At 56.7% G+C, this 20,600-nt stretch overlaps 1 protein-coding gene across 1 annotated transcript; it reads right to left on the reverse strand.

Annotated features, from left to right (window-relative positions):
* Positions 1-641: 641 nt before the first annotated feature.
* Positions 642-953, reverse strand: SMIM32 (small integral membrane protein 32). The gene has a single exon (XM_044917158.1). The coding sequence runs from the start codon at positions 951-953 to the stop codon at positions 642-644; it is 312 nt and encodes a 103-aa protein (XP_044773093.1).
* Positions 954-20,600: the final 19,647 nt, after the last annotated feature.

Genomic DNA, 20,600 nt, shown 5'->3' on the forward strand with positions numbered 1-20,600 from the left:
CCCTGTGCCTCTCCCCCCGTGCCCGCAGAGAAAACTGAGCCCTTGGACCCAGGCGGGACCTACTGAAACTCGGCATCCCCTCGCTTCCCCCGGGGGACGCAGCCCCCAAAAGGCATCATTTCCAAGTCCGGCTGAGTTCACGCTCGGATTCGGGGGGGGGGGGGGGCCCCGGGGGCGAGGAAGCGGCGGTAGCAGCTGCGGGAAGACAGCCAGGGGTCCAGGGAGTCCGGACAGGCAGCTCCGTGCTAGTTCCGCGCCCGCCCAGCCGTGCCTGCCCCTTCCTTGTGCAAAGCAAGGGAGTCGGCGGGCGGCGGGGAAGGCTCCTGCGTCCGGGCTGGCTCGCCGTCTCTCAGGAAGACTCCCCGGCTAGACCCGCTGTCCGGGGGGCAGAGAGACTCCGCCAGGGGATCGGAACCGTGGTAGCGCGCGCAGCTAGGGTCGCGCGCGACCCTGCGCAGCCTGCGAACGCCCGCGACTCCCTTTCCGCCCCGGGGGCCGCTCGAGGTCGTAAAGGGTCTTTGGGTCAGCGCGCGGCGTTCCCAGGGGCGACCCCCGGCGCTGGGCTCCTGCGGCCCGGCTGCTCCCGGCGGCCGGCGGTGAGACGGGGACACTGCGTCTGCCGGCCCCGACTCACCCCGCCGCTACACCGGCCGCGACTTCCAGGGCGCGCGGGCGTCGCGCAGCGAACGGTCGTGGGGTAGCGCGGCGAAGGCCGAGTGGCGCAGCTGGCAGCCGATGAAGAGGACGACGAGCGCCACGGACAGCAGCAGCAGGAAGAAGAGCAGCAGGTAGGTGGGCAGGTCGGGCTTTGTGGCCGCGCCGTCCCGCATGCCGCGCGCCGTGGCCAGCTCCAGCGGCAAAGCGCCCTCTGCCTTCACCGTGGCCGCAAGGGCCAGCGCGCCGCCTCCAGCCGCCTCGGGGCCGGCCGTGGCGTTGAACACGTCTCCGTACATGGCCCGCCGACCCCGGCCGGACCGCCTCACTCGGTGTCGGGCAGCCCTGCGCCGCCCGGCGCCTCCATGGCGCGCCCCTCCCGCCCTGCTGCGCGCACCTCACCGGGGGCCGGTGCCTTCGGGTCAGCCCGGGCCGCGCCGCTCCCTCGCCTCCGCGCTCAGCTGCCGTCCCCGCGGGGCGGCGGGCCCCGGGGCTCGGAGCTGGACGGCCCCGCGCGCTTGACCCTCAGGCTTTCCCTGGGTCCTGGCGTCGTCCCCCGCCGTGCCAATCACCCGGCTCGCGGGTTTGGAGCCGCGCTCTGGGCTCCAGCCCCCAGCTCCGGTCAGCTCCGGGCTCGGGGCTCCCCTCGGCTTCAGCGGCGGCGAGAGGTGCCCGGCGAGTGCGGCCGCAGTTCGGGTGCCTGCTCAGCGCCGGGACGCCAGGTGCACCGAGGGCGGGTGGCGGGGAGTCCTCCGGCGCCGCCGCGGCCGCTGCGTCTCAGCGCAGGCAGTCCTGCAGCCGACAGTCCCTGTTCAGACGCCTGGTGTGCGGCGAGCCTGTCCCCACTCGCTTTGGCTGCTGCGCTCCTGTCTTGAGACAAGAGACTGCGCTCCGAGGCGGCTCCGAGCGCGCTCAGGTCCCCGGCGGGGGGGTGTGGGGGGTGTGGGGCGGGACTGACAGCGGCTGCCCCCCCCCGGGGAGCGGCTGCCAACCAATGGGGCGACGGAGGACACGCGGCGACTGCCCTGGCCTGGCCTCACATCACTTAAGGCCAGAGGGACACCGAGAGAGAGGGAGGGAGGAAAAACAGGGTCACAGAAAGACTGACGGACAAAGAAATGGTTACAGACCTGTGATCAGAGACATAGGCAAAACAGAGACAGTAGTGGACAGCAGACCGACTCGGAGGCAAGGCTCAGCTGGACGTGGACACCTGCTTCCATTCCCCTCCTTGATATTCCCCCTCCGGTGGAGCCGGGTTGGCCTGTTGCCCCACTGGCTGCTGGGTAGCGCAGGCAGGGCACACTGCCTCTGGGGTGGGGGTGGGGGGGCAGCGGGGGGGGGGGGGGGGGGGGGGCGGGGCGCCCCCCGGGGAGCCCAGGCCCTTCTCTAGCTGTGCCCTGAGGGTGCATGTCCTTCCCCCACTGTGAGCTCATTTACTCAGCTCTGGGTGGGGGCAGGAGGGGCGTGTGAGGGTGGTGATGGCCCACCTGACCTCACCAGCCCTGGCAAAGGCTGGGTGGCCAGAACAGAGGTGAGCCGTCAGTGGGACTGAGGGTTTCTCCTGGTCCAAATTCCTCCGTTCGTTTGAGAAACTGTCTAAGCCCCCCAGATGGACTAGGTACTGCTGCCTGGGATGCCAGAGCCCCTGCACCTCTCCGGGAGCACTGTCCTCCCAGGGCCGTCACTGTCTGCCCTGGCCAGAGCTGGGGGGCAGCGGCTGAGAAGCCCAGGGCAGGAAACTATGGAGCCCCCCGCAGCCTTCCATGTCCTACATGTGCATAGTCAGCGCTGAGCGTGCCTCCTTCCGCTTGGCACCCTAGATACCTCACCCCTCACTGTAGTCTCCATTCTGTTGCCCGGTCACTTGTCTGAGATCCCTACAGGGGCAGCCACGTTCAGAGCTGTGTCTCTCAGCCCGTCCTGGGGTGCAGCGCATGGGGAGAGTTTGGTGAGCCCTGGCTGAATGAGCAGGAGGAGAGCCAAGTTAGTTCTTCCCCCTTGCCCTCACCACACCTGGCCACAAGCCTAATGTGAACAACCGAGGTAGGCAGGCCAATCTTGGCCAAAGCTCATTCCCACACATCCGTCTCAGCCCAGGACAAACACCTCTGCAACCTCTTTGTCTAACATTGAAGTTGGGGTCCAAGGCCTGACTCTCCAGAATGTTCGCCTGCTTGCCGAGTGAGGCCTCCTGTTCCGCAGGCTCTTGGCGGTGCTTTCCTCTTGGAAAGGATGGGCTGAGGGGCCCTCCCTGGTGCGGACAGCAGGACCTGGCAGGATGCAGCACGGCCTCATCTACCCACCTTGGTTCTGGGGAGCCGCCTGAGGTGCTTCTAGGGCATAGGACGCTGAGCCCCGAGGCCTGGCTGATGGTTCGGCCAACCCCTCATTTTCCAAGGGGGGGAAGCTGGCTCTGAGAGGAGCAAGGCTTACCCGTATTAGCACAAGACAGCCACCACACAGAGTGATGCGGTAGCCATGGGAGGGGGCCGCTTGAATGCGGGGAGGTAGTCTCGTTCTCTGAAGGCCTGACCTATTTTGGATGGCATTCTTTTCAGCCAGCAGGATCCCGGGGGACATTATGTGAAATCAGAGCAGGCTTCCTCTTGGACACCTGGAGCCTGGGGGAGGCTCAGCATGCGGACTGGATGGAAGAGATTTTGTCCAGACGAAGCCACTGCTGTCGTGGTTCCCTGGGTCTGGGTGAGCCTTGAATGGTAGGGCTTGAGTAGCTGGGTTTGGGATTTTGCCTGGGGTTTCCTCTTTGCTCTGTCTGGGGAGTAACATAGCCCTACTCTCTCTACCTCATCTCTTCCTGACCCATGAGATCAGGTAAGAATACTAGGTGAAGGCAGGAAGAGGGCGCAGCTCAGCTGGGAGGTCCTCAGTGGAATCTGGGGCGGGCTCCAGCCCTTTGGGCTATAAAATGAGGGATTATGGTAAGTGATTTCTGGTCGTGCTCTGGAAACATGCTGTAAGCATCCAGGAAGTGGGCATGGAGCCGGGGAGTCTGCAGAGGTTTGGGTAGGGATGCAGGGTCCCTGCAGTGCCATTGCTCATGAACGGGGGCGGGGAAATCCCTAAACCTGGGGTCCCTGGCACTCCTCTTCCTTCCCTGCAGCTCCCGCTCCCATAGCATCAGATTGCGTTTGGCAGAAGTGACCCATGCAAGGGCTTATAGCCTGTGAGTGGCAGAGCTGAGGCTGGAACCTAGGCAGCCAAGGCTCCAGAGGCCATGCCCTTCAACACGACCATGACCGCCTCCAAGGGCAGAGCAGTGCTGGTGGCTGCCACTCACAGACCTCTTCCCACAGGCCAAGCTCCAGCTTGGGCCTCAGCATGGTCTTTCTTCTCGCAGGGACCTGGGAGATAGGCACTGCTGTGTCCTCTCTTTCCCCAAGGAGGAAGCTGCAGCCTCTCGGAGTGGTGTCACTTGCCAAGGCCCACACAGCTGGGTCAGGATGCAAGGGAGCCAAGATTCTGCAGCGTGTACTTGTCCGGCTCCGTCTCCAGCAGCTGCTTCTCATGAGCAACTCACCAAAGAGCATGTGGTCCAACTGCTTGGTGTTTTGGTCAAGTTGGAGAGGGATCTTGCCCTTTTTTGGGGGTCTTTTGGTCTCGAAGCAGGGAGGGCACTGTTTCTTTTCCAAAAGATGTTCGGAACCCTAGGAGGGCAGTCACGTTCCCCGAACGTGCCCGGGCAGGAAAGTAAACAAGGCCAGTGCTGAGTGAATGCAGAGATGAAGTTTACACAGCTTGTTACACAAGCCAGAGCGACCTTCCATTAAGGGAGCTTTGTGTACTCGTACATTTAAGTCTTGGAAAAGATTATAAAGGGGCTCTGAGTTGGCTTTGACAGGCAGGGGTCACAGGGCCAGGACCCCAGAGCGCCCTCTTCCCCATTACGTGGTTGCTGAGCAGCGACGCGTGCTCCCTCCCTGCTGGCCTGTCTGTGGAGGGACACGCAGGCCAGGCAAGGGTGTCTCTCCTGCCACGCGGGCCATTTGGCAGCTGCTTAATGGAAACTGGGGAGCCTAGGAGCATTAGAGCCCCAGGATCACATAAATTGTGCTGCGCGGCCTATGGAGCTGGGTGAAGCTATTTCTGTTTCTCCTGCAAGCAAGGGGAATTATTGTTAAACGGCTCCGTGTCACCAAGAGGCTGGGGTGCAGGTCGAGGGTGAAATGTTGCGGTCAGGGGTTCGCTACCGCTGGAGTGGTTTTCCGTGTGCGTCGTGCACTGATTGCTGGGGCGGGCTTCTCTGTGAGTGTGGATGCTGCCCTTGCTTGCAGACCTCTTCATTTTAACCAGGGCCCCCACCAGTGGTTTAGTGGGTTTTTGTGTTTTTTTGTTTTTGTTTTTGTTTTTTACAGATGGCTTCAGCAACCACAGTGGCTGGTGACTTAAGGTTGCATTTTAGAATAAGCATTTTAAGAACCAAATAGCAAGTAGGCTAAGCCCAGCTCTGAAATGCAGTGTTTGTTCCCAAGGAGGAAACAGGCAGTAGTGGGCTTGGGGAATGATCAGGCTGGACCTTGTGAGGGACTGGTCTGTGGCGCGGGATACCTGGGTAGAGGATGGGGTGTGAGCGTGAGGCCAGCTGCAAGGGGGGTGCTCACGGACACCCTTCTCCCAGAAAGGGTGTCTCTACCGCAGTCCTCTGATGCCATGGGCCTGCAGCTTCTCTTGCTGGATCAGAGGGTGGGATGGAGAGAGTCAGTGACAAGATTTATGGGGCTGGCTGGGGCTGGGTCTGGAGACACCTGGAAGCAGGTATAAGTAAACTTGGTCTACAGGTGGTGGGTGGCTCTGACTCTGGTGATGGGATGACCCTGGGGGTACCAGTTTTTGGACAAAGTCTCACTGCGTAGTGCCTTGATACCCTTCTCTTTGGTTCCAACAACATGTGACCTCAAATGCCTCTCTGAGTCCCTTTAGCTGTGTGGCCTCTAGCTAAGCAGGCCACAGAGACACAAAGCCTCCAAAGCTGCTGAGACCAATGGTGACCAGTTGCTGCCCCCTGAGCTGGATCACTGAGACTTTTCTGGAAAGGACAACCAGTGTGGCTGGTGTGGAGTCATGAATGGGGTCGCTGCATGCTAAGGAGCAGGCCACCCTTCTGGCCAAGAATGGGAGGTAGGCCAAAGCTGGGATAGAGCCAGCATGTACCAAAAGGGGCAGCCAGAGCTTGGAACAGGGCTGGTGTTTGCAATCAGTAGCCAGGCTCAGGGGCCCCTGGGACTCTGGCTGGGTCCTCTGGTCCTGCCCTTGTATTTCCAGGTGAGGGGGTGCCCGGCTCGTGAGGTTACACTTGGGGAGAGATTGGGCACCAGAAGTAGAGACAGGCAGCAAGGTGAGGCAGAAGGTCTGTTCAGCCAATTAGGAGGCCCCTGCAACCTGTCCCATCTGTGGCATTAAGGGAGAACTACTTCATGGAAAGATCTGGAACTTGGTGGTGACACCAGGGCACAAGAACTCATTCAGGAAGAGGTGGTTCTTTTCTAGGATTGTTTTTCCTAAGATTGAGTGTGCATCCATCAGGTGAGATGCAGTAGTATTTTAGATAGCTCATTGGTAAAGCATTAAACATCAAGTGGAATCACACTATGCAAGAATTATTGGCTTCTAGTCTCCCTTTAATTATTCTGCTTATGGCAAGAAGAAAAATCCATTTGGGCCCTGTGTCAGTTTGGGTCCACCAAGAAGCAGGAGCCAGAGATTTACTGGCAGAAATGCCTGTGGTGGATCAAAGGTGCAGAAGGCAAGGTAGGCAGGAGGGCTTACTGATCGCAGTGCAGCCTGGGGCTCGTGAGAACAGAGGGGAAGGAAGGGCTTGGCAGGGAGAGCCTCTGACTTAAACTGTCTCGGCCAGGCCAGGGGTCGTCTGTCAGGCAGGATGTGTGCAGCTGTGGGTAGGTTGGGCTCTGTGGGTGGCCAAGAGTAGAGTCCCTTTTCCCCTTCCCCAGGCTGGGCTGGTGGCCTTTTGCAGAGGGTTATGGAGGCCGGGAGGCAGGGGCAGATGCCAGGGGTTGAAGTCCCAGCAAGACTCACCTCTCCTCAGAAGCCCCCTCTGCTAGCCCTGGCCCAGGCTAACCCTTCCTCCTTCCTGGGTGGGTGTGACCCAGGTGGTATCCAGCTGTTGACAGTTGGCTTAGATGGCAGGCCACACATTCAGAGTCTTCCAGGGCTGATAGTCATGCCCTTGGGTTTTCGTCCACGAGTCTGGGCCAAGGTCAGAGCCCAGGGTCTCCCCCACCCTCCCCCCATGGCCAGGGCTTTGTGTCTGTGGCCTGCACTGTAAGGTCCGCGAGGACCCCGGGCTGTGTGTCGTGGCTGGGTCTTCTCTCTCTCTCTCTCTCTCTCTCCTCGCCGTTGGCATTTCCATCTGGACTGCTCCTGCCCCGGGGGACAGAGCCCCACTGCCAGACTCTGACGTTACAGCAGCCTCATGCCCTCCCTCGTCCCTCTGCAGTCCGTCCTCAGGGGCAGAGCAAGGTTTCGTGCGGCCCTTGTGCATCTGAGGGGCCCTCTTGGAGAATAACACCACAAAATTCGGTTTTCAAGTGAGTATTTATCTAGAAAGAGAAACAGAATCTAAATAAATTACAGATTGTAAAAAGCTGACAAAGATCCAAAACGTGGGGGAACAGTCAGACTTCCTCAGTTCCCTTCTGTAGCCACGTTGCCTGCTACCAGGTGTTTAGGAACACCTCAGCAGGGTGTCCCCCACCCCTGACCCTGCACCAGGGAGCCCAGAGAGTGGGTGGTGGGCATGTTCTTGGGAATGACCAGGGGGTAGCGGGGCGGGGGAGAGTTGTAGGGGAAGACAGTAGTCTCACCTGATAAAATGCCTTACCTTTGCAAATATACAGAAACGCCGGACCAGGTGAACATGAGCTGGGGCCCACAAGCTCAAGCTTTGTTGACCTCACGGTAAACCCACCTCCATCCTTCCCGGCTATGCTCCCCTGCCAGCACGAGCCCAGATCACCTTCAGGTCACTGCCTGAGTCAGCAACTTACAGTGCCTCCCACCGACCTTTTTAAAGTGCAACCCTTTTCCTCTTATTTTTATACTGGTTATAATAATAGTATTTGGTCCTTATCTGGAAAATATAGACAAGGGTAAAGAAGGAAATAAAAGTCATCCTGGAGATGAGCAGGAGCAATTTAGAATTCTACTCTTCCCTCCCCTGCTAGGAATTTGACATGACATCGATGGCAGAAAGGTTGGAACGTGCCACATCAGCACTTGGGCTCGCATTATGTTCCTCCCTTCAGTCTGGTGGGTTGTTCTAGAACATTCCTGTTTGTCAGCCTCCAGTATTGTTTCTACCCAGAGTCCTTTAGAGCTCAGATGAAGGCCTGGCCAGTAGATGTAGCGCCTTTGAGGCCTTGGTAAGTGAGACGCTGGCTCCACAATGTTTGAGGCCGTGGGAAGGGGTGTTTCCATGCTTGCTGACCGAGATTGGTGAGGTCGAGCATTCCCCAAGAACAGACAAACTGAGGGGGACTGGTTCTGCTTCCAGCGGTGTCAGGGCTGCCTGATGTCTGGGGTAGGGGAAATAGGAGAGGCAGAGGGCCTGCCCCAGAGGAAGGACTGGGAAAGGCCATTGGGCTCAACCTTCTGAGGGTTCAGGTATGGCTGGACCTCTACCTGGGAGGTATAGGGAATGGCCCAGGTGGCCTGCAGCCCGACCCATGGGGGGATTGGGGAAGCTCTGTGGCGGGGGATCTACCAGCAGGAAGGGGTGTCACCAGCTCCTGTCATCACTACATCCTTCTCTTAGCTGCCTCTAGAGTGAGCACTCTGAGTAGGCTTTGGGGAGCTGGGCCAGGTCGGGGAGCTGCAGCAGGCACAGGCTTGAGCTCTGCCTCTGATCCTGCCGCTGAGCTGAGTCCTGGGTGGACAGTTAGAAGCCCGACTCCCATCTTAGGGGATTAGTCCTGACCCTGCAAGGACAGGTACCCCTTCCCTATTCACCTCCCTCCCCAAAGACCAGGCCAAGCCGGCAAAGCCCGTCCTCTAGAGAAGGCTCTTGCTGGGGTCCCTGACAACTGGTCTGCGCCCCCGGCAGTAGGTCTGGGCCGTCCGCAGACCCTGTCTTCATGGGCACAAATCCTCAAGTCACTTTTTTAAGTTAATGGGAAGGTGGGATAAGGAGAGACAGCCTTCCGACAACATTCCATTTTCATGCCCTTCCCCCCACCTATACTTAAAATATAGGGAAGGGTTTCCATCCTTGACTAGAAAGAGGGAGAAAAATCCAAATTTACAAAATTTGGGATCATATTCCTTCAGGGTTTGAAATTACGTTTTCTTTTTTTCCCAAGGTTTGTTTGTTTTAAACAACTTGGTTTCTTTCCTATAAAAGTGTTAGGGGTCCTGATCATTTTAATTTTGGGTAAGCTCCTCCCTCTAGCCGGTCACCCCTGCTCCCAAACTGCCCCTTGGCCAGTGTCTGGGGAATGGCTCTTTCTTCTGTCCTGGTCGTCACTGCACTTCTGCCCCTGGGGGTGCCGTCTGCCCCCACAGGGGAGCAGCTGGGTCCTGACCGATCCAGAGGCCCCCCCCCCCGCCGGGCAGAAGGGACCACGGATGTGGGGGAGGAGCAGGAATAGCCTCCCAACCAAAGAAGCAGCAACTGGTTATGAAAAAAATCTGAGAAAATATCCTTTTTGTTCTGTCAGTTCCTGAGAGGGACGGAAGGACAGATATGCCCACGGCCTGATTCATGAGGAAATGTGATTATTTAAAAAAAGTTTTAAGTGAGAGAACTGAAGCTGTCCTTTAAGTGGCATTTTAAAACCTAAATTGGAAACTGCATTAGCATTGCCATTTTGTGCTGAGGCCACAGAAATCCGACCTGTTCTTCTACTGCTCTGGGTTTTCAGGTCCGAATTTTGGGGGTCTCCATCCTGGAAGGTGTCCTGCAGGGAGGCACATGTGGACCCCGCAGCCTGTGTCTGCTGGGGAAGGGGCTGCTCCCATCCTCCCCCCATCCCAGAGGAGGCTGCCCATGGGCTCGCTCTGCTGGCTAAGAGAAGTGGGCTGAATGACTCGAATCGTTTGGTCCTTCTTTATGAAAGCCTTTAAGATGCCACTCCCCCAGAAATGGTGTTGTGCGGATTTTCTCAGCATCTCAACTGGAACCAAATAGGGGAAAAAAGGAGATGCTTGGGGGTGTCAGGGGCATTCTGAGATAGGACCATCCACCATCCAGCCCAGCTGGGCCCTGAATTCGCCCATCTAGGCAAGAAAGGCAATGGCTTACACCCCACCCCAACCCTGCCCCAAGGGGAGCTGAGCGCTGTGGGGCAGGGTGCTCCAGGGACTGGGTCTCAGTTTCTCCTCATGGTACCTCTTCTCCCCCACCCCCTGCAGGCCCACCTCAGGGAGCCTTTTAAATTTAGGTTCTGGCCCCAAACCCAAAGATTCAAATCAGCCTCGGAGCCGGGAGCGTGCGTGTGGGTGTGCACGTGCGTGAGTGTGTGTGATCTCAGGCGTCTCCCGGCACCCATGGTGCTCCCTTGCAGACGGAACACAGCCCCACAGTAACTGCCTCGGGGAAGGGACAACAGGGCAGGACTCATTCACACAAGTCAGATGACTGGCTTTTGAGTTTCAAAAGTCTGGGTGTAAGGTTCGGAACAAGGCGTCCTGAGTGAGGGCAGGGCTGTGCCTGGCACATACAGCACCTTTGGGGGCATCAGCCAGAGGTGCCTTTCTCCTCGGCGGGGCAGCTGTTAGCCTGTGGTATCCTCACCACTCAGCAGGGCACTTCTGTACAGTGCGTACTCACCCTTATATGGTAGCTCTGTGTAAGGGCAAATTTTCCCATCCCTGGCATCCCAGGAGACCTTCCTGCTCTCAGGGCAGGGTGACGTGGGAAGTTGCTTGGGACACAAGGAGACATCTCTGCCGTGAGAGGGATGGCAGAAACATGGATAGTTCTGGGGATCAGGGGGTAGGAGATAATCAAAACCTATCTTGGGTAGAGCCCCAGGGAGGCAGAAGTCTTCGGAGGATGGGGGGCTCCCCCAGCTGCACTGGGTGTGAGAAGGTAGAGTGATTCCTGCAAGCCCACCCATGCAAGTGCCAAGGGCCACAGTTAGCTTCCTCCAGCTCCAAAGTGGTTTGGAGACAGAAGAGCTTCTGAGCCTGTGCTCCAAGAAGGGCATGCAAGTGGAGTGGAGGGGTCTGAGGATGTCTTTTGGATGGGAATTAGGATCCAGATAACAGTGGCCTCCAGGACTGACCTTTAGGACGCAGATAGGACAGCAGGTGCTTGGTGGACACCAGCGCAGAGAGAGCTGTGGGTGGGGAGACCATCCACCCACTGGAAGCCCGCAGAATTTAGCACCGTGCCAGGAGAGTGGGCGTGGGCCTTCTCGGAGCTGAGATTTCTACCACCTCAGGGGAATAGTAGGGGCACTCCTCACGGAGATCAGCTAATGAAAAAATAATGTGTGATAGTCCTTGAGTTACTTGAGCTTGTGGATTAACGCTGATATAAATATGCAAAGAAAACCACAAATACCCCCAGTAACGATCTCTGTGCAGTGGGGATTAAAGACAATTTTCGTTTGCTTCTGAGTGCTGAGGTTTTTGAAAATTTCTCCAGTGACTACAGTTTACTTTTGTAATGAGAATAATAATTTTTTTAAAAAACTGTATAAAATGAAACAGCAAAAGTAATTTGCTTTTTTATTTCTCTGCCCTTTCGGGGCTCCCCTCTCTGGGCTCCTTACCCGGCACACTTCCCTCAGCCCTTTGGGAGCCCCCCTTCTCCCCGGCCCTGCAGGCTGAGGCTGGAGGTGGGGCTGGGCCCTGGAGAGAGGAAGGGAGTGGGCCCAGCCAGGAGTCTTGGAGCCAAAAGCTCTGATTCACAATGGCACTGACAATGATGTCACCAGGGCCACTTTTCCATCCTCTCTGTACCCACTGGAGGGGACAGCCAGGGTGGGAGAGACACTTGCCATTTTTGGCTTCAGGGAGAATGTCTCTCCTCCTCCACAGACGGGAGGGGTCCTGGCTGGGCTCTGCTGAGCCAGAGTGAGTAGGCTGGGCCTTTCCACTGTCCAAGCTCCCAAAATAGCATCCTTTCTGGGAATCTGCTTCTCTGGCCCCTCTGAGCCCTTGATCAGAGGCTCCGTCTGAATCATGAGAAGGACAGGGTCCACCTTGGGGTCTGTTAAGGACATCTGGAAAGAAAGGGAAAAGATGGCAGACCCGTGGGGCCCCTTTCAGGAGTCCCCACCTGGGAAGGCCAGGATGAAAACAGAGCAGAGGCGGGAGGGGGCCTTGGGGAGCTGAGTGGGAACCACGCTGATTATTAAGGAGCAGCTTACTAGTTCCAATTATGAGCGCACTTAAACAGCACACTTCCTCCTGATCCAGATCCCAAGTGGCTGTGATTCCATCACAAAGAGAAGGAAAGGGTGACAGAAATGAGATGGGTCTCAAATAGGAGGGCCCCAGTTGTGATGACACGAGGAGAGGACACCCCCATGCCCACCTCATGCCCACTCACTCAGCCTGCTGGGAGCTTTTCTTGGGCATCTCTGTCTCCATGGGCAGAACCTGCCCACATGGGGGATGAGCGCCACCCCCCCCCCCGAGGAAGTCTAATACCAGGGTGCGCAGGAAGCGTACTGTCCCACTCCGGCAGGCTGTCTGCCTGAGAGCTCTGCTCTCTGAATTCCGGTGAGTCCTGAGACCCCAGGACAGAGTGGGAGGGGACCCTGCCCATGCGCCAGCACACGAATGACATCGCCTCACCTCCAGGAAACAGGAGACAAGATCCTAGAGAACGTTAGGAACCCAAACCCTTGTTCGTGTTTCCTGTCCCTTTACTATGAGTTTTCGCTTCACAATGATGGAGTTTAATAATGGATATGCAGTATAGGGTTGAGTGGGATTGAATCATTCCCCCGGACCTTTTCTTCCCTTGGTGCCTCCAGTGCTTTAATCCTCCATCTTTCCTGCGTGCCCAGATCTTAGAGAGCCTTCCCAAACTGGAACAGTCCCACCTTCTTGGTGAAGACCAGAGAGTTCGCTCGAGCATTGGATCATGGGGCCCCAGTCCCATTTCTGCTCTTATCAGTTAAGTAACCTGATAACCATGCCACCTAGCAAAGGGACCTCTGGGGCAAGAGTGCTCAAATATGGTTGACCACTAGAGTCAGCTGGGAGCTACTTAAATACAGATTCCTAGGCCCCACTCCCGGTCTGTAGATCTGCATTATTACTGAGCATCCCAGGGCAGGAGGACCACTGTCCTCCCCAGGCAGGAGGTGCTAGGACCACAGTGAGAAATACTCCGCAAGGAGCACGCTTCCTCCTGCAGGCTGCCTCCCACGAGAGTGCTCCCACACGTGGTGTCCAGCCTGAGGGCAGTCTTCCCATACAGCTGTGTTCACAGGCACCCACCCTGCCCTCGGGCCAGTTCACAGGACTCAGGGGCCCAGGGGTTGAAGTTCTAGTTCACGGGGCTTCTACTCAATGCCGCCCCCCAGGCAACTGCGCCACTTAAATTCTTTATTTGCAAAAGCGGTAATGAATCCTGCTCTGCCCCCGCTTCGCTGGGTTGTTGTTTTAATTAAAAGAGGTCAGGGACCCGAAAGCGCTCTACCTATAAGGTTGGAGACCTAAGGGCGTGTTCTCATTGTCCGCGGGGCAGTGATTCACTGACTGCTTTGTGACATCACCCCCTTGTTGTCCACCACTCTTATTAAAATCTCACTGATCCACTTAACTGTTGCCGGGCTCGCCTCCTTTCTCCCCAGTGAGCCTGCAACCTGCCCAGCGCCCCAGAGTCCATGGCACCCTTTCAGTGGCCATGTACCAGCTGAGGGGATGGCTGCACCCACTGGCAGCATCCTTCCACCAAGAGGCCAGAGCTGTTTTGGGGGTTTCTTTTTTTTTTAAAGATTTTATTTATTTATATGAGAGAGAGAGAGAGGGAGGGAGGGAGGGAGAGAGAGCACAAGCAGAGGGGAGAGGCAGAAGGAGAGAGAGAAGCAGACTCCCCACTTGAGCAGGGAGCCCGATGCGGGGCTCGATCCCAGGACCCTGAGATCATACCCTGAGCCGAAGGCAGACGCTTACCCGACTGAGCCACCCAGGCGCCCCTGTTTTGGGGTTTCTGTTGGTGCACAGAGACAGGGTTTCTTTCTGGGTGAAGCCAAGCTGGCCTAGGTCCCTGGGAACCCTGCCTGTGGCTTGATTAACACTAGTGAAATCATACTGCTAAGGTGTGTTAATTGGGGCACTTGGTGTTAAGTCACCCTCTTGGGGTGAATGGATGAGAGTCCGCTCCTGAGGCTGGGCTGCGCATGGTGTGCAACGTTCCTGGACCACCCGTCAGTCCCTCTGTTAACCTACAGCTTGGGTCGTGTACCGCCTCCAAACATTCCGTCCCACGATTCCGTGGTTGACAGGGTTCCACTGGGCCGCTCTTCACTGAGTGTCTCCCGTGGCTGCGCTCAGCTGGGAGCTTGGCGAGGCTACAATGGTCTAGAGGCTTCTTGTGCTCCAAGGCTCCTCCCCACGTGGCCTCAAACATTCAGTAGCCCAGCTTCTTCGGGACACAGCCTCGGCTTCCTAGAGGACAAGCCCCAGGGGGCACGTGCCTATCAAGCCTCTGCTGGTGCCAGGCTTGCTAATGTCCCCTTGGCTCACGCTGGTCACCTGACCAAGCCAGCGTGGACGCGGCCCGGGAGTAAGCAAGGGCTGGAGAACCAGGAGGCATGTTTCGTGGGGGCCACTGATGTGTTAATTCACGGAAGCCTCATTTTCCTTTCTTTCTTAGGAGGTCACCCAAACACTTCATAGAACAGGACAGTGGCCATGCCCGGCCTTGGTGCCCCCTTGCTCTCTGTGCGCTGCAGGCCCTGCCAGGTCCCAGGCTGGGAGGCCTGTGGTGTGACTCGGGGAACTTACGCAGACCCCCACTTCTCTGCTCCATGCCGATGGAGCTTTCTGCCCCTGGGTCCTGGAGGATGCTCCGAGGCTTGGCAGGTAAGCAGGTTCTCTATTCTTCTTTTCTCTGCAGCCGTGTGGATTTCTGGCCTCTTCTTTCTGGCCTCCAGAGAGACCCGGGGAGTCCCTGCACATGGCACTGCCGGGGTCGCCCTCCTCATCTGCTTGGATTGCCTCCAGGTCTCTGTGGCCAGGTGGACCCATGTGGCAGCATGTGTGGTTCTGCCTCCTCTCGCCTCTTGCGGGAGGGCTGGGGGCTTGGGCCTGGGTGCCATTCTCACCTTTAGGTCCCTCTCCTTCTCTCTGCCCATGTGGTAGGCACCAGGGGTGACCAGCAGAGCCCTTGGGCTTGGCACCTCTTGGGTCTTTTCACTGTTCCGCAGGCCCCTGCCCCGTGATGCGGTGGGTGACGCACGCCTGGGCTGTGTGTGGAGGGACAGTCCCCATGGTTTCCGCCCACACACCTGTGCGCTTGCCTTAGACCGTCAGCTCCGTCTTCCTGAAGAGGTCCCTTGTGTGTCACCTCAGGCTGAATCTTTCAGGTCCTGTGTCTGTGGCGGGGAGGACAGAGCAGGAGGTCTTTAAGAATCGGGAACGTGGTATTTGTCCCCTTCGGGAGAAGAACTGAAAATCTGTCTACAGTGACTAGAATACTGATCTCTACTGTCCTGTCTCTGCAGCCTCAGTAGGATGGAAATCAGTCACCCTGAGCTGGTGCTCGGGGACATAGAGGTTGAGGAGTCCCAGGACTCAGCAAGCACGGCTGTGTATCTTTGGAGGGGAAATGTCACGAGAAGCAGCCTGGCTCCAGCCCCCGTGGCCTTTGCTGAAGCGCAGAATACACATTCTGTTCACACTGTTGGTGACAGACAGTGATGATGCTTTGAGCGTCTTTATGTAGAGATGTGTCTAAAAAAACAGCTCGGCTCTCAGAAATGTTCACCTTCAGCAGGGCTCAACAGGCTGTGGGGGCTTCTAATTTCGTTCTGCCCATTGGGAAAACACCAGAGGCTCTGTTTTGCTGGGTTGTCTCTCCTGTGATTGATTGGAACTGAGCATAAAACCCCGGGGGCTCTGTTCTGTTCTGTCACTGAAATGATCCGAAGAGTTACTTCCTCTCTCTTTCTCTCTCTCTGAGACTGCCCCAGCTCAGGTCTGCTCCCCCTGGCCCCACCAGCCTGAAAACCCTCGGAGTCAGTGGTACAGATGCTGGGATTCATGCGACTCTCTATGTCTGTGCTCCTGGAAGGCAGAAGAAGCCCCTCACGTCCAATATTGAGTTGTATTTATGCACTTGGCCCTTGCCTGGGCTGGGAGAGCCCTTCCTTCTTCCTGTTACAAAATAAGGCTCTTTATTTTCTATTTGTAGCAGGAGCCTCATCTGCAGAAATTGGTCATCCTCAATGTGTCTCCTGGTTATTTCTAGGGTCTCTGAGTAGTGACCCCCACCCCCAACAAGAATGATATGTCTAGTTACCAGCTGGCTGCCTTGTCCCACCTCTCTGACTCCCCACTACTTGCTGCCGGCACAGCTGTTGACAGGGGCCTCGCTGGGGCCACTGACCATCCCATAGGTGCCCAGGGTGCCAGTTCTGGATCCTTCAGAGCTGGAGCCTGGGCAAAGCAGGGAGCACCCTATTGTCCCCATCCTGAGGAACTCGTGTCATCTGGGCCCCTGGTAGCCCTCCTGTCCAGAGTCTTGTAGATTTGCTCTTGATCACCTTCACCAGCTCGAGGCCATCACCTATTGTCAGAACCTCATTGAGTCTCAAGAAAAACAGAACCCTCAGTTTTTGGCCCTACTCCTCTAACTACGGAAACAGCAAACCGCCCCAGGAGGAAGTGTGGGGCAAAGAAGTCCTGGTGTCATTTCTGTGTCCGTCAGGACTCCGGGAATGTAAAGGACGTCTAGAAACCCAGGGCAGACTAGCTTCATTGACAGCAGGGTTTATTTGCCTGCGAAGCTGAGAAGGTTTCTGGAACAGGTCCCCACTGTAAGGAACAGCTGTAGGAAGAAGAGCACAGGGGTGAGACTGTGCACTGCTTTCTCCTCTTCCCTTCCTCCACCTCTCCTCACTTCTTCTGCCTCTCTCCTCTCCCTTCCCTCCTACCTTGGCTTCTCCCCTCTCCTTTCTTCCTCACCTCTGTCTGGCTTCCTTCCCGGACAGTCCCTGTCTATGAGGCAAGGAGGGGTCTCTTGGTGTCTCAGATTCATATGCTCCTGTTCAGCGACCTCAGTAGGAAAAAGGACTTCTCTTTCCCAGTGTCCATAGGCATGTACATTCAAAGTGGGAATGCGATTGTCCTGCTTGGGGCCGTGTTGGTTTCTGGGGTGCTGGGTACTCTGGCTGGTTAAGTTGGGGTCAGGGGCCAGCCTGTGCCTGGGAGATGGTGGTGGGATGTGTTTCCAGCCATGGGGTGGCTCAAGACCTGTACAAAGCCTGTGTGTCCCGTGGCCTCCCCGTCTCCCTCCCCTTTGCTCCTGCCTCCCCTCTGCTTTATCTGTGCGGATGCACAGCTGGGGTTGGGTTGGACACGGCCAAGTTGGAAATGTTGCCTACTCTGGGAGGGTCCGTATCTGCACTCAGATGCCTGAGAGTGTCGTGATAAACTTTTATTTGGCTATAAGTTGCCTTTTTCTGCCTTCTACTTCCAAGTATGCTGCTGGGGCAGGTGGGCCATTGGCCCGGGTGTGTGTGGGGTCAGCACCACAGGACCCATGGGCCTCTCCGGTCAGTCGGCACAGCTGACCCTGCGTTCCCGTCCAGACACAGCAGGCTCTGTTGGATCCAGTTATTTCTGACTCACTCCGAGGACGTGGAATCCATACTTTTTTAATCTTTGCTTGCTGAAATTTTATCAACTCGTTGTGGTAGAATCCATACTTTTTAACCGTATCCTCATGAGAGTGCACTTGGCCCTTGCCTGGGCTGGGAGAGCCCTTCCTTCTTCCTCCTCCTGCCTCCCTGGGTGTGGATGGGGTCCCGCTGGGCTGGGTGAGGATGTGGCCTTCCAGTTGTGGTCCCCATGTCTCTGGGCATGGATTGCTTTTCCTTCACAGGCAGGGCCCGGCTGCCTTGACCTTCGTTTCTCAGGACCCGGCCTCGTTTCCTGTCCTGCCCCCGTCTCAGGGAAGCATTTCCGGGTAGGGGAGAACCCTGTGCTCCTCAAACACCATTTCTTTCCAACTCTGTGATTCTTCCTCCGTCCTTTCCTTTTCTTAAAGACTCAGGGCTCAGGAGACCCCAGCTCCGGACACTTTCTTTTCCTGTGTCTGCGTCCTTCCTTCCCTGAAGCAAAGGGAGAAATCCTCAGCGAAGAGTGGGTAGGGCTCCTTCAGGAAGAGCCGGCTCAGGTGGCCTCCGCTCCTGAGGGCTGGGATGAGGCTGGGTCAGCCTGGGCCCTTGCCTTGTCTGCAGGTCAGGGGCAGCAGGGGTTTTGCTGCCTGAGCTGATGTACATTCCCTGTGTCTCTCCTGGAGGCCCTTCCCTGCAGCATACTCACTCTCCAAGGGATGAGGCGAAGACATGGGATTAACATAGAATGGGGGCGTTGCCCCCCTGCCTCAGATGATCCAACTCCTAATTCCTGTCAGCCTCTGGGAGCCTCAGACTCACACTTTACATAAGCCTTAATGAACCCTTTGAAGAGTGACGGCCCGACGCTGCTTATTTTTAACCAGACTCCGGGTGCTCTGAGCAGGGCAAGGTGTCTCAGCCTCCTGGGGGCAAACGGACCCGAAGACGCCTCCCACAGCCTGCCCCTCTTGCAGGAGCTTCCGCACAGGGGCCCTCACATGAGGGAATGTCCCTGAGCCCAGGGTTTGGGGTGTGTTGGTTGGCCCCTGTTTTGTCTTCTGGCGTCTGTGGGAGTGGGGGAGATACTCTGCGACTGCCGGGCACAGGAGCCCGGCCGTGCTTTCTCAAGTGTGTGAGCGCACGTCCTTTAGGAATAGCTCTGGGACCTAATTGGGGGTTTTTGCCCAGGAAGTGTCACTAGGATTTGTCAAGTCCTCTTAGGAGCCATTAGGAGGTGACAAGTCGCTGGAGAACTGGCTGCTTAACCGCTGGCCCCCCTGAGCCAGGGCCTGGGCCACCATGCCCCAGTCCCCTGGTGGCCTGCACTGTGGTTGCATGCTCCCGGCCCCGTCTGAAGCAGCTCCGTAGGGACAAAGGGTGCTGGAGCGGGGGCTCCTTCCATGCCGTGGCCAGGAGGGAAACGTGTGTTTCCTGCAAATTCACCAGATTTTCAGAGCCCAGCGGTGCCATCTGAAGGAATTCTAGAAAACTGTGGCCCCAGCCATGGTTCAGTCAGTGGCTATTCTCTGGCCCGGTGCCAGGGCACAGTGGCCATAAAACAGACCCAGACCCCCTCGTGGAGCTTCCTGCCCGCAAGCAGTGAAGACAGATGTTACAAGCACACGGGAACGTTACAGACCTACAGACGGACAGCTGTGAGGCCTGCTCCAAGGGAACGGATAGGGTGCTTGGGAAAGCATAGAAGCCCGCGGGTCTGGGGGCTTTTCAGGAGGGCCGGGGCTCTTTCTCCTCCCCCTTTGTCTGTGAGCCCCTCTCAGGCTTCACTCTTCACTCTCCTGCTTTGTCTTCTCCCACCCGGTTAATTCAACAGGAGCCAAGGAGAAGGGGTGAGGGAGGGAGGTTGTCAGTGCCTGGAAAATCACTAAGCTCAAGAAAAACAGAACCCTCAGTTTTTGGCCCTGCTCCTCTAACTACGGAAACAGCAAACCGCCCCAGGAGGAAGTGTGGGGCAAAGAAGTCCTGGTGTCATTTCTGTGTCCGTCAGGACTCCGGGAATGTAAAGGACGTCTAGAAACCCAGGGCAGACTAGCTTCATTGACAGCAGGGTTTATTTGCCTGCGAAGCTGAGAAGGTTTCTGGAACAGGTCCCCACTGTAAGGAACAGCTGTAGGCTGTTCAGCTCCAGCTGATAACTCTGCCAGCCCTCAGTTCCAAGGCCTCTGCAACGGCTTTCCACGAAAGAGGGGTCCCTTTCTGCCTTACTTCTCTCTGGCAGCCATGAGTCCATTCCTGTGCTGCCTTTACTTCCCAGACACGGCATCTAAAACCTAATGGATGGTGCCAGGTTTCCTTTTCAGTTTTTAATTACTCAGTGGGACTTGTTTTCCTTTATCTCTATAGAGGGAAAATTTGAGGCTTAGGTTTGAAAAGAAAAGGGCACCCCAGGATTTGAAAATGGGGTTGCCACCTGCCTCTGGCTGAAGGCAGATAGGGAAATTGAATAATGAATCTTCCAAGTGTTTATTAGCATTCTGATGAAGATAAGTGAGGGATCCGAAAGGAAATCTTCCAGAAGTGCTGGTAATTTGTCCCCTGGATAAATCAGTTGCTTTTCCTACAAAGCACATCAGCTTTCTTATTCAGAGTCCAGGCTTAAAAAGGAGACCCCCGGATGCTGATGTGTGTCATCCTCAGCACTTGGCAAGGGATTCGGTAAATATCTGCGGAATGAATTCTGTCATCATCTGCAGGCTTCAGGGGTCCATGGGTGAGTATTTGGGATAAGCCAGAACAACATACCATCACGAAGACAAGCACACGATCTGATGGGCACTTGAGGATTTGCAGGTGTTTTGAAATTCATCTACGACCCCTCACAAGGACCCCAGGTGAAAAACCCCCAGACTGTGAGCATACGGTATGCCCCAAGCACCCATCGGGCACCTCTGTTTCCCTCTTGTTGGAGCTCTGGATGGTGGTGCCAAGACAGCCCAGGTGCAAAGCCCCATTTCTTGGCTGCCAGGGACTCAACAAATATGGGCTACCCCCCACAAAATTGGGAAGATTTGGCAAAGCTGGGCCTGTATTCTTTATGGCAACAGTTGGCTGGGCTGTGTCTGTGGGCCACTTTGGTAGGGCTCAGCTGCTCTGTGTGTCATGGCTCTCCCCCCTGCTCTTTTCTTAGAGCAGTGTTAAGTAAAA

Source organism: Neomonachus schauinslandi, chromosome 7, assembly GCF_002201575.2.
Source record: "Neomonachus schauinslandi chromosome 7, ASM220157v2, whole genome shotgun sequence".
Classification (NCBI taxonomy): Eukaryota; Metazoa; Chordata; class Mammalia; order Carnivora; family Phocidae; genus Neomonachus; species Neomonachus schauinslandi.